This window comes from Drosophila montana, unplaced genomic scaffold (genome assembly GCF_035044405.1).
Source record: "Drosophila montana isolate Dmon_TW-CO22-7 unplaced genomic scaffold, ASM3504440v1 contig_3438_1, whole genome shotgun sequence".
Lineage (NCBI taxonomy): Eukaryota > Metazoa > Arthropoda > Insecta > Diptera > Drosophilidae > Drosophila > Drosophila montana.
In genome coordinates this window covers 40,472-55,927 of record NW_026998322.1, presented here as the reverse complement: position 1 = coordinate 55,927, position 15,456 = coordinate 40,472, and the positions used below count along the sequence as shown (strand labels likewise).

At 41.7% G+C, this 15,456-nt stretch overlaps 4 protein-coding genes across 4 annotated transcripts; 1 reads left to right on the top strand and 3 right to left on the bottom strand.

The window, feature by feature from the left end:
• Positions 1-270: 270 nt before the first annotated feature.
• Positions 271-4,680, bottom strand: Galphaf (G protein alpha subunit f). Its single transcript, XM_064691435.1, has 5 exons — positions 4,367-4,680; positions 2,216-2,422; positions 1,977-2,145; positions 1,241-1,338; positions 271-1,175 (listed from the first exon to the last, which is right to left on the bottom strand). The coding sequence occupies exons 1-5, from the start codon at positions 4,375-4,377 to the stop codon at positions 467-469; spliced, it is 1,194 nt and encodes a 397-aa protein (XP_064547505.1). The 5' UTR covers positions 4,378-4,680; the 3' UTR covers positions 271-466.
• A 4,651-nt stretch (positions 4,681-9,331) lies between these two features.
• On the bottom strand, positions 9,332-10,735 carry zetaCOP (COPI coat complex subunit zeta). Its single transcript, XM_064691389.1, has 4 exons — positions 10,578-10,735; positions 10,146-10,513; positions 9,991-10,081; positions 9,332-9,644 (listed from the first exon to the last, which is right to left on the bottom strand). Exons 1-4 carry the CDS (start codon positions 10,593-10,595, stop codon positions 9,597-9,599), a joined length of 525 nt encoding a protein of 174 aa, XP_064547459.1. The 5' UTR covers positions 10,596-10,735; the 3' UTR covers positions 9,332-9,596.
• Positions 10,736-10,841: 106 nt separating this feature from the next.
• LOC135434723 (coiled-coil domain-containing protein 13) lies at positions 10,842-13,280 on the top strand. Its single transcript, XM_064691388.1, has 3 exons — positions 10,842-12,464; positions 12,519-12,892; positions 12,948-13,280. The coding sequence occupies exons 1-3, from the start codon at positions 10,989-10,991 to the stop codon at positions 13,162-13,164; spliced, it is 2,067 nt and encodes a 688-aa protein (XP_064547458.1). The 5' UTR covers positions 10,842-10,988; the 3' UTR covers positions 13,165-13,280.
• Positions 13,281-14,652: 1,372 nt separating this feature from the next.
• On the bottom strand, positions 14,653-15,456 carry LOC135434805 (POU domain, class 3, transcription factor 2). Its single transcript, XM_064691527.1, has one exon. It carries the CDS (start codon positions 15,454-15,456, stop codon positions 15,067-15,069), a length of 390 nt encoding a protein of 129 aa, XP_064547597.1. The 3' UTR covers positions 14,653-15,066.

Here is a 15,456-nt window from a genome sequence, read left to right as displayed (position 1 = left end):
TTAAGAAAGCATAAATATAAAGCACGGTCATTTAATCATAAAGGAAAAACCATTGCAATGGTCTTTTGGTTTCAAACGTGTCACATGCGATTAATAACCCGCAATGCTTTAATTCAAAATGGCGCCAAATCCAGCGATAATAATCGAAACCATAAGTTGTGAATTGGACTATCGAAATCAAATGGGAGACTCGTGCCTGCAAAGCACGCATGTGCGCATTTAGAGTCATTTTACAGCACTGTTTTTTTTTTTAAATAAACTGTGGACTAGTTTTTGTTGTCTGAGTTAATGGGTTTTTTCTGTATTTTCTTATAATGTAATTTGTACAATATAAGTACGTTAAAGCTGCTTTGTGTGCATTTAATTATAAACTATAGTTTTAGAATTAATTTCGCTTATAGAATAATTTATAGCATACAAAATCACAGTTGGTAAAGGAAACTCTTTACTGAGAATTATTGCTCCCCTAGAAGAGTGATGAGCTGGCCACGTTGATGTTTTCGGACAAGATCATTTGCTGAACATCGCTGAAAACATCGCGAATGCAACGCGTATCCGTGGCCACGGTGAAATGGTAATAGCACTCCCTTTCCGAGAAGCTAAAGTCGCACTGGTTGCGCGAATTGCGCTTGAACTGCTCCTGGGTTATATCGATCATTTTCTGTTTGATGAACATCTTCGTCCAGTCGCACTCATCAAAGCAGCTTTGCTGCTGTTGCGGCCGCTTGCTGAACTCCTCGAAGTCCGGAAAATAGTCGACAATGTGCTTGCCGGCGCGTATTTTGCGCTCCATAATATCATACTTGTTGAGGAAGACAATCAGTCCGGCGGAGGCGAGGAATCGATTCTGCCAAACGGCACGAAACAGATTCAGAGCCTCCTGTAGGCGATTCTGGTTGGGATCCTCCCGTAGATTCTGGTCGAATTCGCTGCAGGATATGAGAAACAGCACGGCCTGTATGCCCTCGAAAACTTGTATCCACTTGTTGCGCTCATCCCGCTGACCGCCCACATCGTACATGCGGAACTCCTGCTCACCACCGCCCAGGCTCTTGGGTATGGGCACGCGGAAAGTGATTTTCGAGATGCCAGTGGTTACCTTTCTGCTGTGCAGAATATCCTCAGTACTGGGTATATACTCGCCCCCACAAATTCTCGCAAAGTTATCAAGAAAACTAAAGAAAAACAAATCGCATTGTTAGTGATAGATTCAATCTGAAGATCAGCTTGAGGAACTTACTATTTAGCGCTGTCCAGCAGCGGGAATTCATTCGAGCGATCATAGCAGGCGCGTATGCCCACATCATTCCAGAGGGTCACAACATGGTCGCAGTACTCCTGAAAAAGGTAATGCATAATATTCAGTCAGATTATGTTCTAATTATGAGTCATTAATTCTTCAAGTAAAAGCAGGGGAGAAAACCCAAAATGCCAAAATCCGAACCGACAATTTACTGGCCAGCATTTATCTTATCGTTTCGACCGGGCACAGGGCCTATATAATGATTGACCGGCTGCCAGAAGCGCCGCAGAAAATGACTAAGACGCTGCCCCCAACTGCCGCACCAGATCTCGCCCCAGGAAGTGCTCCATGTGCACGAATTACACACAAGAAAACACTTGTAGGAAAGTTTTTTAGACAACCTATTAAGTTAATGGCAATGCAATCAATCAAATCGCGCTGGCAGATAACAAATAGCGATCGCTCTCTGTTTTGCACGATCGTTGCATGTACAGGAAAATAATGCCCCATAGAGATATCTCTGGTGGAGGAGTATGTTGTGTTTGTTTGTTGCTCGCAACGTGACGCAAGTCTCGAGCATTTTAAATCGCTTTTTGTCGATTGTCCGGCTCAAAATGCTTAACTGCGACAGCGTTTGAAGTGCGTTGCGTTGGATAAGATACTGGGGCGGAGCCGGTATCTTCTGGCGGGATTACTTGACAAGACCCGCTGCCGTCACACGGCTGTCACTCACCTCTGTAAAGTACTCCGGCGCCTCGGCTGGCAGGGACAGGATGTATTTGGCGCTGCGTTCACTCGAGATGCTTCCGAAGTGCAGGCCCAACAGCTCCATTTGCAGCACCAGCTGTATGATGGAGTCATGGATATTCTGATAGATTTCGGGTATCTTTTCGCGTCGTTCACTGAAAAGGGCAGAAGAGGACTTTATAGAGACGACTCCACGATAGTTGGCCAGAGGTTAGCTGTACTTACTCGTCGGTGAATCCGTTTATGTGGAGTATGCGCATCTGTTTGATGATGGTCGTCTTGCCCGATTCGGCGGTGCCCAGCAGCAGGATCTTGACGGTGGTGTCCTTGAAATTCGACTGCATATCCTTGATCATGTGATGATGATGATTCAGCTCCTCGCTCTGATTCTGCCTCGTTGATTGCTTTGGATTGCGCAAACAGCGCAAAAGTCTGCAATGCAAACAAATGGAAAATATTTGCTTAGACCGTTTGTTATGACTTCCAAGGAAAAGCCGACACAGAAGCAACAACGATCTATTTATAGAAATGGGCAAATGTTTGCTATCTCGATACGCTTGCTAAATTAAAGAGCACACATTTATTTAGCCATGATGTATGTTTAATTAAAAGCACACACACACACAGATATCACACAACTCCAATAGATACAGAATACGCAATAGATAAAGCCAAACAGCGTACAGTCATAAGCCATAAGAAAGGTTGTCTGGTTGTCTCCTCCAGTTGAACACGTATTGGCAATTCTTCTCGAAGTACACAACCTTAATTAGGAGCAACTATTTGCGCTGCTAATTGGGGCACAAGATCGGGCGCGTGTCGTGTCTTTCGTGTGACAGCCAGACACCTTTTTTTTTTGGTAATTGAATGTGTGCCAAAGTCTGACACCTGAATGATCTTGCACTTTGCACTCGACAAGGCGTTTATCGTCTCTGTGAGGAAATAATTCAGAGCATGAATTGAATGGATCGGCAACGGGGCTCCAGAATTTATGGCACTAATTTTAATTGGCGTTTGCCAAATAAAAAATAGTACAAATAAAAGAAATCGTGTGCCTTGGCTTGTTGTTGCTCGCAATTGCCAATCGCTGGCCACCGCACGCCCACTGGCCCCGCCCCGAAAGGGGCTGTTATCAATAGTCGGGCGCCCGAACACTCCAGATAGGCCACAAAAAACTTATCAGGCAATTGGGATCTTTAATTGCCGGCGCTCTAAATAATGTTGATATTGGATGAAAGTTCTCTTCGCGGGGCATGTCTATAATGGCAAGTCTGTCTCTCTGTCTGTCTATATCTATTTATGTTTATTTTTTAATTTTAACCATAACCTATCCCCAATTCGTTCAGTGGAAAAGTATTATTTTCGTTTATGGGCCATGCTAAATGTAATTTCGTCTGACTCAGCCCACAAATTAGAATTCCTTTGTGTTCGGCTATCTTTACAGCGTGGAATGCGTTATTTGATTTTAACTGGCCTTATAAATGGTCATATGCCCAGAGTTTACGACAATATTTACAAAAACCAATCAGATACTGTCCATTGACCTCCATTTCGATTCCAATTGGAGCCTAGCAACAGCTTTGTTATTGTCAGCTAAGTGGCTATCAGTGTCAGTTATATTTACAGACTTCCTTAACTGACCAATCGGCTTCTAATCTTGAAAACCATAAAACTGTACACTTTATTTAACTATATTCACGTGCTCAAAGTTCCAATTAGGATGCCAACAATAAAGGAAAATACCAATTCTAATTAGGATATTAAAATACCAACAATTAAGAAAAATACCAACAGCAAGGAATTGCATCAGGCAAACCTTAAGGCTTAAGGCGAATGAAACCTAATTTGAGGAAATTTTAAAGTTGGATGGGTTTTACAAGGCATAATGATAGGTATAAAAATTATACATATAATATGAAGTCAATGGTTTTTTTGGTATAAAGTTTTAATATTAATATTAAGTTTGTGACGTGTAATGTGTCGAAAACCAGTTTCACAACAGAAACCAGGTTCACGAACCGAATCGTAAGCCGTGAACCGAACCAATGAAAATCATTTTATGACCGTGAACCGAAACAATGATCATTTTTTATGACTTTGCAGCCCTCGCAATAAAATAGTCAAGTAATCCATTTGAAAGGTCGTTTTAGGGTTTCATCACCCAAAATAAATGATGTAATATGACCCACAAACACCACAAACACCAGAAACTATACAATATGAACTGATAGGCCTTTGGCTAATTTGACTTATCATGCTGATAAATACTTGGCTAAATTACTTTAGTTCCAGCGCAAATCATCGCGCGTTTTCAATGGGATTCGGAATAAAAGTAAATCAACTTAATCGGATAATCAAAATCGCACGTTTTCTCACCTTAGTTTCATGTTGATTAAGGTTGTATCAATTATTATTGCTTAAGTTGCTCTAGTTGCCTTTGTTGTTTCTATGTTGAGTGTAAAAATTAGATTGTTTTTGTAGCACAGTGCACTTTGAATACTTTGAATTCCTCAGCTTTTGTTTACAGTTTATGTTTATGCCAGAGTTGGCCTTTGTTTTGATAGCACTCGACGGATGCTCTTCAAATATGTGTCCATTTGCCTGACTTTGTACTTTTTTCACTTTCTGTCAGCGAGTCACGAGCTCCGTCCGACACGTCTAACGTTCCTTTAATGTATCACAGTACTAAAACTCCCAGCGAACGGGGCGTTTTCTTAAATACCCGTCCGACGAGCTGGCCGAGAACGAGAACGGGAACGCGAACGCGAACGGGCGCTCTCTCGCTCGCCCGTAATCATGGCAGCCGGAATCGTTTGTTAATTGCTTGTACGGCTGTACAAAATAAGAATGTACAATATCTACGATAAGATAGCCGCGCAATATATATTGGCCGCGATCAGGGGGGGGGCGAGACAAGCGCCCAGTTGAGCGGCTTTATCGATAGTGTGAGAATAAGAGCAAGCAAAAGAGAGTGGGAGAGAGCGAGAGGGAGAGAGCGAGAGGGAGAGAGGGAGAGAGGGAGGGAGCCAAACGCGAGACTTAGGCTAGTTAGAATCACGCTTGCCCCTTGTGGGTCCAAATTGGCACTTCATTTACTCAATGATACACTAGACCTTTTTAATTGGACAATTTGACTACACTTCGTTTTTGTATATATCGTATGGAATATATTATTATGCTTTTAAATATGAAAACAAATTTAAATCTTTCATAACTATTACAGAAAAACTATAATAAAACAAGTAAGAGGTTCTAGTCGGGAGCTCCCGACTAGGGGATACCCTGAACCCTCTTCTTTCGACAGGCGATACTTGATATATAGCTTTAGCTGATGTTATTTGCCTAAAGTGCTCAAAAAACAGAATTTCGATATCGATTTTTATCGATTACTTGGAAACGGAGCAAGTTATCGACAAACTCGATCTGCGCGGGGACTAGGAGGACCTACAGCTAAAATTTCAAGACTCTAGCTCTTATAGGTTTTGAGATCCTTGCGTTCATACATACGTTCCTTCTGCCTGTTACATACATTTGCACAAATACATTATATCAAATACAACCTTTCCCTAAAATTTTAATACCCTTAGTCGACTTTCTTCTGTTAAAATTCCATTTAACATTTATTGCCACATTGCTGTTAGCTGCTACCTTAGAGATTTGGAAAACCGTTAGTCGACTTTCTTCTGCTAAAATTCGCAACTTGTGCGCTACAAATTTTGCCACCTTGCTGTCGGCTTGCGATGTTGACATTTTCGAGTGCGCTGGCGTTCACATTTGAAGGAGCGCCAGCCCAGACCCACTCTCTGGCCCAGTAACCACTCACTCGATGCCGGCCACTTGCCAGTGGAATTCTACCTGGTATACGTGTCACATATATGCAGATGTACTCGAAGGGATTACGCGAATTACTCACGGAACTGCGACGCACCAGGCTGACGGACTGACAAGCTGATGGACTGTTGTCTGATAGGCAGTCTAGTGTTTACATTTGTGCTCTACTGTGATTATATATGGCTTGTAACCAGCTTTAATAGTGGGTAAACAATAACAACAACAACAAGTGCTGCCAAAAACCAAGCACTTCAAAGTGCAAGTAATTAAAATACCAGCCCCTAAAGCTATTACCCATGCCCATGCCCATGCTCACGATATCAGCCGATCTGTTGCCATGCATCTAAGCGCTGGCTTTGGCTAACCCACCCAGGCAGCTCCATAAAACGTGATGGTTAATGGGAACTGTTGCCAGCCAACGTGGCGTATGTGCAATGCCAGGTGCTTGGTTCAGGGGCGGATAACTGGTTAATGTCAATGGCAATGCCACTAAAAAGCAACCAGTCTGATCTTTTTGTTTATGTTCTTGAGGCAACAAATCAATGAACTCACTCCAAGTGGATCGTTTCGTAAGCGGTGGAGGGGTGGAGGGGGTAGGGGGTTCCATGTCATGGGGGCAAGGTCGCAAGGCACTTCAATTGCCCGGCGAATATGCTGGTCGTGATTGGGTTTGCTGTCAACATACTAATTGGTATATTGCTTTATTTGTTTATTTGCCTTGCGTCTGGGATTGAAATCTGTAATGTATTTGGTCTTGGGGCTGGGGCGAAACTCGCAAATTTTATCTATTTGCGGAAATTTTCCCTCAAATCGTAAAGCGTTTATGGCGACGCACGATACCCAAACGTGCCCAGTCATGGATGCCTTTTCCATTCCAATGCCTCAGCGCACTAAAAGAAGAAAGAAAAGTTGTCTACGACAAGCCGTAGATCAGATACCCTTGCAGACAATCTATCTATCAGCAAAGTCGAGATTCATTTTCGATGGTTGGTTTCACGATTTGAACCCAATCCCTGCTCTTGGGTTCGGTTCATGAAGCAGATTTTAATTTAAGCCTTTTCTTATCCTATATTTATAAAGTTTTATTTAAGCAATCCAGTCTTTAATTTACAATTGCCTGTTGTACTGAAAATATTGCAAGTCGTAGATATTTTCACATGCAAGATTCAGGCTAGATTTTATATACATATTCTTAAAAATTTGCAATTTTTGGGACCAAAATTAACTATACTTTGGGGCTTTTTATCATTTATTATTTTGATAGATAGCTTTATCTACTCAACTGTTGATACTTTTAAGAATATACATATATACACATATTTTTTTTTGGGTTCGGGAAGGTCTTTTCCCATGCGTTACATATTTTGTGATAAACTTAAGATACCCTCTGTTTGGGCAGAAAAGCAATAAAGCAATTTGAACTTGTACCTCCTGCTGCTTATCGTTAAATTGAAAAATTTCGCAATAATTTGACTAATTGTTAACAAGACCAGTTGGGTGTCATATGGAGTGATAATTGCTTGGAAATGCTTGGAATGCCAACTATTTGTCTGAATTGCAAGTGCCAAAGAAAAATAAATACAAACCCGAAAAACAAGTCGCCATTCATTTCCCAGTATCAGTCGTTTGCACTCGACAATCGGTATGCCAGATCAGATCAGCTCGAGGATTCCGGCGACCAAGTCGCAATTCTCTCGAAGCTCACTCAAAAAACACGACGCGACAATTTTAGACGACGACTTTGCAGCGTTCAGCGCCAACTGGTAATTGCTCAGCGCCCAAAAAACTGTCGGATCATGCGAGCATGTTTTTTTTATGTTATATAAATCAGATTTGAGGCGTGGCCATAAATTTGTGCGATTCGAATCTTGGGGGAGGCGCCGCAGCGAGAGGCGGCCATGGCGCTAATCGCTAATCGCTTTGATAAAGCTCTATGCATTCCGTCATGCAAAAACTCTTGAGAAGTCAATGGTAGTAGTACATAGTATATAAAAGTCAATGGCTTAGTATGTGTGCTTATATATAAACACATACTATCCATATCTGCAATTTCTTTCAACAAATTTTATTGACAGGCCAACTCTTAAGAGGGCGCTGTTGAATTTTAAATAAGCATGTATCCCGTGCATGCCAAGGCCTCATAAACTCAATTACAAATCGATCAATGGCTTATTTTGGTCATATACCTCATACATATATATATTAGTTAGGGTATCAGTAGCAAGGTCATAGGCAGATTATGTTAAGATTATGCTAACTCTCTTCTACATATGCAAATTTATGTTTGCACACGCTCTCGCTCTCTTTCGAACTCTGTTATTCTCAGTCCCGCTCAGTCCCGTTAATCCTAAGCTATGTTAAGTATTCAGTTCTGTACGCATCATTAAAGAAGTCACTTCGTGTCCCTCAGCAATTTGTTTGAACTTTATTAAAACTTCCAAAATCGCGCAAACCTAACCTAACATAACCTTCATATATACCGTTAAGCACTAATTAAATTGTTTGCTAAAGATAGTGGAGGGAGATACACGTTTTAGCTGGAAGTGAAATTGGCGAGCCCCTCGGTACACAGCTAAGACAAGTCATGTAATCAGCAGGTTACGCGGCCTCTAAATTGGTATATGGCCATGAGAAACGTGATCTGAGCGATCCATAAAATGTGACAGCTGCCCAAAAGGAACGCCGCTCCACTGCATATCCATATCAGCCTGCAGCCGCATGTACCTGATAAGGCTTCAATCAGTCTCTCTCTAATTCGACAAACAGGGCACAAACAACTCGTTGATTATCTATCATCCAGCAATGGGAACTCCGCTCGTGGAGTGGGGGGTAAATCGGAATTTTCGTAATGTTGACAAGCATTTGATTAAAGAGTTGCTAACACGAATGTGGTTCATGTGTGGTTCCTGATGATGATGATGATGATGATGATGATGTATCGAGCTGATAACAATATCCAACGATTGGAACAACAATTGAATCATCAGGACCGTGGGGTTGTCTTGCTCTAGATGTTTCCTAAGACTCAAAATACAATTCTGCGCAGTACAGTAGAAAGCTTTGGCTGGTTTGATAAGTCTAAAGTACTTTTGCCATCATAAACTACAAGTATTGTTCCATAACGAAATCCCCTAAGCCATGAGAATCAATAAACGGATTGGCTGTCGAAAACCTTGACCATATCTACAATCCATTTATTTGATTTTTGTTGTCCATCTTACTGGGTGCAACTGGCAAGGCGCCATTTAAAAGACAAAACCTTGCAAACCTTTTCTGCGTCGTCTAAAATTAGTGGAGTCGACTTTATAAGCCCCCTCTATAAAGATGTTGAGATTATAGCCGCTAATCGCATTATAATGAACTGATCGTAAAGCATTAACTTCGATCAAGTGCTTAAGCTTTTGGTACAGACTTTACTGCCAATACTCAAAATATTTAATGGCTGTTTACCAAATTGCGCGAAACCAATTGCATTACTTGTAATCTTTTGCTCAGCATATATACTATATATTTACTTCTACTACTACATAAAGAAAACTTTATTGTAAATTACCATTTTACAGCTTATTTGTAGTCTTTTAAAGAGCTTGTATATTGTACATTGGCATGCAGCAAACTTTCTATGAAACAAACGGCATTGTCTCTAGTTAAATATATATATATGTATGTATATTATGTATATTACACTCTAGGCGAATTTAATAGAAAAAATCGAATGCATTGCGACAGGTTGCTGACAGTGTTACTGATTCTGGCTTCCTTTGCGACCCCGACCTCATTTCAGTATGGACCACTTGAGCTGCTCGCGCGCTGATTGCAGAACCTGAAATCAGAAACATGATCAAACAACAATTAACTAATGCGTTGGTAAATGATAAAGAAAAGAAAAGAAAATGCATATTGCAAATGGGCAAATAATACACTGGACAATCTTTATTTGATCGTTCAAAGACAATACAACTAATAAGGGCAACCGATTAGCGTCGAGTTAGTTTCAAATCATATTCATAACATAATATGTGCTACACAGATAAATACATATTGTACTATATACAAAAAATGAATTCTTGCTCGATCGTGCGTTTGATATGTCTACATTTGTTCATGGTCGGGTTAAGAAACAGATTGTGATAGAACTACCAAAATAGACCATTTAGTGTGTTAGTTACCTGAGCAACGGTCTGTTCGGCAATCGGTATATCCTCGTTGCGCAGGTCGACACGTTTCACCACAGATGACGGATCCGCGTCCAAAATGATGCTGCAAAATGTGCAATGTGCATTAGTTGAACCTTGAGCTTTCGGTAAGCATTCCGGACACTTACCCGCCATCGCAAATCTCATCAAAGGCCAGCATGATGATCTCTAGATTCTCTAACACCAGGCGCTTCTCCACGTTCTTCTTGAGGATGAGGCTTATGGAGTCATACAAACAGTTGAGCACCGACAACAGTATCAGCTCGTTCTCGTACGCATTGCCCATCACATAGAAAAACAAGTCCACGTTGCTTTTGTAAACACACGTCAGACCATCGAGCATGATGATTTCAGTGTTGGAACGGTGCGTCTTGTTAAACAAATTTTTCTCGAACGCCTTCTGCTCCTTCAACGTGGACAGTATGTTTTTGTCGTAGTATTTGGCCAGTATCCGGTTGCCGTCATTGTCCATGATACACATGCCCTTAATAATGTCCTGCAAAGTAGGGGCATGTCAGTTACCGATGCAATTCATAATAAACATTGAAATTGTTGAATACCATCATAAATCCGTCCATTTTGTTGCCAGCAAAACACAATTATTCACGGTTGCCACGAACTACCCAACACTGGTTTCTTAAGCGGCAGCCGTGGTGGCATTCGATAAGCACAGTACCGACACAGCTGATATATATTGAGTTATCGATAATGATGGTTGTTGGACTGTTAAGCTGCTGTTAGCTTGAATTTGTTATCGGTTTTGACAGCTTAAATGTTTTTCAAATAATAGTAACGCTTGTTTGCTTTTCCTAAAACGTAATGTGCTATAATAGAAGTATAAAAAAATTATAGAACATATTCATAACGTACTAAATTGTCAAATTAAAATACGCACACATCGACACTTTTGCGCGCTTGCAAACGAAATTTATCACCTTTACTGAATTATATTTTGTTGATAACTTGATGTAATGGATATTTTGCCAGAAGACGGCACGGATCAAGACATTAAAGAGCTTAAAGAAGGAAAAGACGTTAAAGTTAAAGAGATCAAGGAGGTCAAAGAAGAAAATGTCGTTAGCGAAGCGCGAAAACCGTCTCGACGCAAGCACGAACATGACAGACCGGAAATGCATGTGGTTGTCGGGACGACAGTCGTGAGGCCAAAACCGGTCAAGGCCGAGGGCAAGAAGCTGCGCAAGAAACTGCTCGAGTTTGAGCAGGAAAACCAAACGCTGGCCAAGACCATAACTGACAAAAACCAGGAAATTTCCGCGCTCAAGCGCTCGGTGGACTCGCTTAACGAAGTGCTTAATTCGGTGCCAATCGATGAGTTGCGTTGCAATTCCTCCATAGCCGGCTCCAAGATACTGGAGCTGAGCAAAAAGAACCGCCAGATGCGCGCCGAGCTGGAGCAGCTAAAGAATCGCGTCAGCAAGAAGGATGTGCAGATCGAGAAACTGGAAAAGGAATTGAAGACCAACGAGGAGAAGTTGTCGATGAACGGCGAACTGCTCAAAAAGGGCAATGCCTCCGACGAGCTGCACGCCAAGATCAACAGCATGCAGCAGAAGCTCTTCGAGACGCGTAACAAGAACACCGAACTGCAAAACCAGCTGAAGCTGGCGCACAAGTGCCTGCAGCACGAGGTCGGCGAGACCGTGAACATCAATATCTTGGCCAACAATCTGAACCAGGCCAATTGGCGGGGACGCGCCCAGCAGATTCTATCGCTGCAGCAGAAGCTGCAGGAGCTCAAGGCCCGCCTGGACACCTACGAGAATGGCTTCTCCGATCGGGCCGACTATATGCCCATACCGCTAGGCTCCGATCTGGACCTGGGCAGCACCAACAGCATCAAATTGACGCCACGCAGTGTCAAGCTAATGAATTCACCGGGCAGACACAGTTCCTCGGTCAGCCTGGGTGCCGGGGATGGTGGCGGCGCCACCTTTGACCGCTTTACGCCGGGCGTGCGCAAGAGCGAGATCTTGCACAGGGCCAAGGTTGAGACGCTGGAGAAGGAAATTACCGCACTGCAGGCACAGCTGGACGAGCAACGCAATCGCACCCTGGCCCTCAAGGTGCGCAACAAGACCCTCAACGATGAAATGCTCAAGTACAAGATGCGCTACACCGAACTGGAGGAGCAGTCCGACTACAGCGGCATGAATGTGTCCACCATGAACGAGAAGCTGAACCGTCAGCGGAGCCAATACGAGAGCCGATTGGAGGATCTGCGCAACGATGTCATACGTATTACCGAGGAGCGCGACATTTCCAAGCGCCAGATGGAGGAGCTGAGCGGCATGAATCTGGAGCTGGAGACCGAGCTGAAGCAGAAGGATTGCTGCCTGCAGGGCCTACAGGATATGATCAAGAAGCTGGAGACGGACTTACGTGCGGTAACTGGCGGATTTCTGTTCTCCTGTCGCGAGTTCCGTAAGGTAAGTCAAATCCTAACTTATATTTGTGGAGTATATGCTAAAGACTCTCTGCAGGAAGAATTTGTGGGCATACTGGATGCCCTGGAGGTGGAGAAGAATCAAATGATGCTATTGAACAAAACCCTGGACGAACGACTAGAGGCGGAGCGTGTCAAGAACGACGCATCCACGGATCAAATTGCCAAGCAGAAGACACGCATCTCGCGCATGGAGGCCAAGATACGTGATCTGGAGAAGGAACTGGATGTGCAGGCAGATCGCAAGAAGCGCAGCCAACGCATAACCGAATACGCCAATGCACTGGGACGCACTCCACTGACCGGGTCCATTAGTTCGTTCAGCTTTGACAACCAGTCGCAGTGCCAATCGGTTACCTCGCTCAACTCCTTGCACTGCGCCGAGCCAAAGATCGAGGACATGAAGAACCAGTAAGTGGCATCAGTTTACCCCCAAAGTGACCTTAATTACTATCCTGCCACACAGATTGGAGCTGGCCAATGAGAAGATCACCATGCTCACCGAAAAGCTGGAGTACATAAGCGCCGAGAAGCGCGCCGATGCCAAGTTCTTTGAGGAGACCATGGTCAACTCCAAGAATATCATACTGGACACCATACTCGGTTCGCGCGATGCCGGCCGCACCCAAGCAGATCCCAAATCAGAGCCAATCGAAGAGTTGCCGATCAATGACAGTGTCTGATCACAACGAACAATGTTTTATGTCAGTTTTGTTACCTAGTTTTATTATATTTCCACGTGACGGAAAAATCAAATGATTTGTTGTCTATGGAATTAAATTTGAACAAAAAAATGTAATCTACTTTTTCCTTCTTTTTACTTAGAACTCAGCCGGGCAAAGTAGCCCACAGCTCATTAGGGATTAGGATGGCTCCGCAATCTCTTGACAGGAGGTTTCTTCATCTAGGCAGAAGGTAAGAGTGTCCGATTATGTACAAATAGAGGTTCCCCAAATCCAAGTAGTGTGTCTTCCCCTTGTGCACAAATAAAAACATTCTATTTTTTATGTAATTTTGCATTTTATTTGTAACACATTGAAAACGAAGCCTTTGGCGCTGCTTCACTCGATTTTTATTTAGTTATTTTATTATAATTGTTTAATATTTAGGCATATTTCATAGTACAATTGCATGTGGCTGTGTGAATATTCATAATATTTATTTTATGATAATTAATTATTGCAAACTTGCATTAGTGTGTGTGTGTGTGTGTGTAATACCATATATTGGCTATAAACTATGCGTTTGTAAATTATGACAATTACAACGTCTCGTCCAGCTGCTGCTGCTCCATAAACACCCATCACATATATTTATTATTCATATTGTATGTAGTATATATTTTGTGTATATATATTATAATGAACAAATTGTGTATCAATCGGTTTTATAGGCTTGCTTGAAATTCGTTTCGATTTCGTGTTAGTCATATATTAATTATCTCTCTATATGTAGTCTATGTATTTATGTATTATGTTATGCGATAAGCCTAGTAAATGGTTTATCTAAAAAACACGTTTAGCAAATTAAAGGCACTTCAAGGATTTTGTTTAACGAAACAATTTCAAATACCCTAGAGTTATATAGAAACAAAAACAATTGCAAGTGCTTATATTATTATTATTATTATTATTCAATTATAGGCAAAGGAGCAAAACAAAAAAAAAAAACAAGTTGGTCAAAAATGTTGTAATTAAGTAGTTAATCGCAACTATTTGCCAACCTGTGGGTTTAGGCAACGAGAATAATTCTTGTTCCTTGGGTTAGATTTTTGTATAAATTGACAAAATTGTAGGGACGCATCCAACTTTGATCTAAACGCGGCAAGCTTTTAAAAAGCACAAGTTTAGCTTAGGCTGGCTGCCCTATATATGTATGTATGTATTTATATATAGCTGCCGATCTGAACATTATACTAACTAGGCTGCACTAATTCACTGTTGTCGTGTATCAAGTATATTTGTTAGTAATATTTTATTTTTCATTATGTCTTACAAATACTAGACTCTAATTCCATTAGAAGCTATTGCTAGTTCTGTGACAATTGAATTTGTTAAATCGTTTAGCTGGCATTATAATTGATTATCGATTAACTATGTATTGTATATAGTTCAATAAATATTTGTTATAATTTTTACGGGCCGTCTGTCCACTTGTAGATAAATGCAGAATTTTGGCTGGGTTAGCTTTTGGTCGCTTAATTGGAAAATCTATTTGCTTTTCATTCAGAGTTCATGTAAAATTACAAAATCTTGTTGCTATCAATTTGTTTCTGTTTTTTGTTGTTGTTGTTGTCGTGGCTTGTTTATTATAATTGTTGTATTATTATTGTATATGGTATATATTGGGAATATTCTTATAAATGGCTTATGGTTCTTCTTGTTTCATGTTTCGTTTTTTTCACATTATTCTCTATGCTATTAATTTTACATTTGTTTGCTTCACTTTTTTCTTGTTTCGTTTTCATTCTGTTTTTTTTTTCTTTACATATTGGCCTGTCGACTATATATATACTCTATATATATATATATATATATATTTGTTTGTGTGTGTGGTTGTATGTGTGTGTGGGGAGGGGGTATATTTCAGCGCCGCCTAAAAACGTGGTTGAAATAATAGTAAATGTCCTGTTCCGCCTGCTGCTGTTGGGGAGTCTTTCGTGTCGCCTGCTGCTGCTGCTTGGGATCCACTTGCGGATGATAATTGTTGTAATGATGATAGCCATGCATATCGTACGGATTACGGTGTCCCGGATGCATGCCAGGATGTATACCCGCAATGCCGCCGCCGCCGCCACCGCCACCATCGCCGCTGCCGCCGCCACCCACCATTGGATTGCCCGCGCGCATTAGATTTGTGTGCATATTGCGATCGGCGAGAAACACATTGATGAAGAAGATGAGCACGAGCAGTATGTACAGCAGGCAGACCAGTATGACCACAAACTGCTGGCGGCAGCAGCAGTAGTAGCACAT

What these genes read in the sequence shown, in the direction of transcription:
- Galphaf (XM_064691435.1), bottom strand. An exon ending in ATAAACGGATTCACCGACGA is followed by an intron (nt 2,146 to 2,215) that starts GTAAGTACAGCT and finishes TGCCCTTTTCAG; the next exon opens with TGAACGACGCGAAAAGATAC. An exon ending in CGCCGGAGTACTTTACAGAG is followed by an intron (nt 1,339 to 1,976) that starts GTGAGTGACAGC and finishes TACCTTTTTCAG; the next exon opens with GAGTACTGCGACCATGTTGT.
- zetaCOP (XM_064691389.1), bottom strand. An exon ending in GATGAGATTTGCGATGGCGG is followed by an intron (nt 10,082 to 10,145) that starts GTAAGTGTCCGG and finishes CACATTTTGCAG; the next exon opens with CATCATTTTGGACGCGGATC. An exon ending in CCGAACAGACCGTTGCTCAG is followed by an intron (nt 9,645 to 9,990) that starts GTAACTAACACA and finishes TTCTGATTTCAG; the next exon opens with GTTCTGCAATCAGCGCGCGA.
- LOC135434723 (XM_064691388.1), top strand. Translation starts at nt 10,989, where the DNA reads ATGGATATTTTGCCAGAAGACGGCACGGATCAAGACATTAAAGAGCTT. An exon ending in CCTGTCGCGAGTTCCGTAAG is followed by an intron (nt 12,465 to 12,518) that starts GTAAGTCAAATC and finishes GACTCTCTGCAG; the next exon opens with GAAGAATTTGTGGGCATACT. An exon ending in ATCGAGGACATGAAGAACCA is followed by an intron (nt 12,893 to 12,947) that starts GTAAGTGGCATC and finishes CCTGCCACACAG; the next exon opens with ATTGGAGCTGGCCAATGAGA.
- LOC135434805 (XM_064691527.1), bottom strand. Translation starts at nt 15,456, where the DNA reads ATGTGCTACTACTGCTGCTGCCGCCAGCAGTTTGTGGTCATACTGGTC.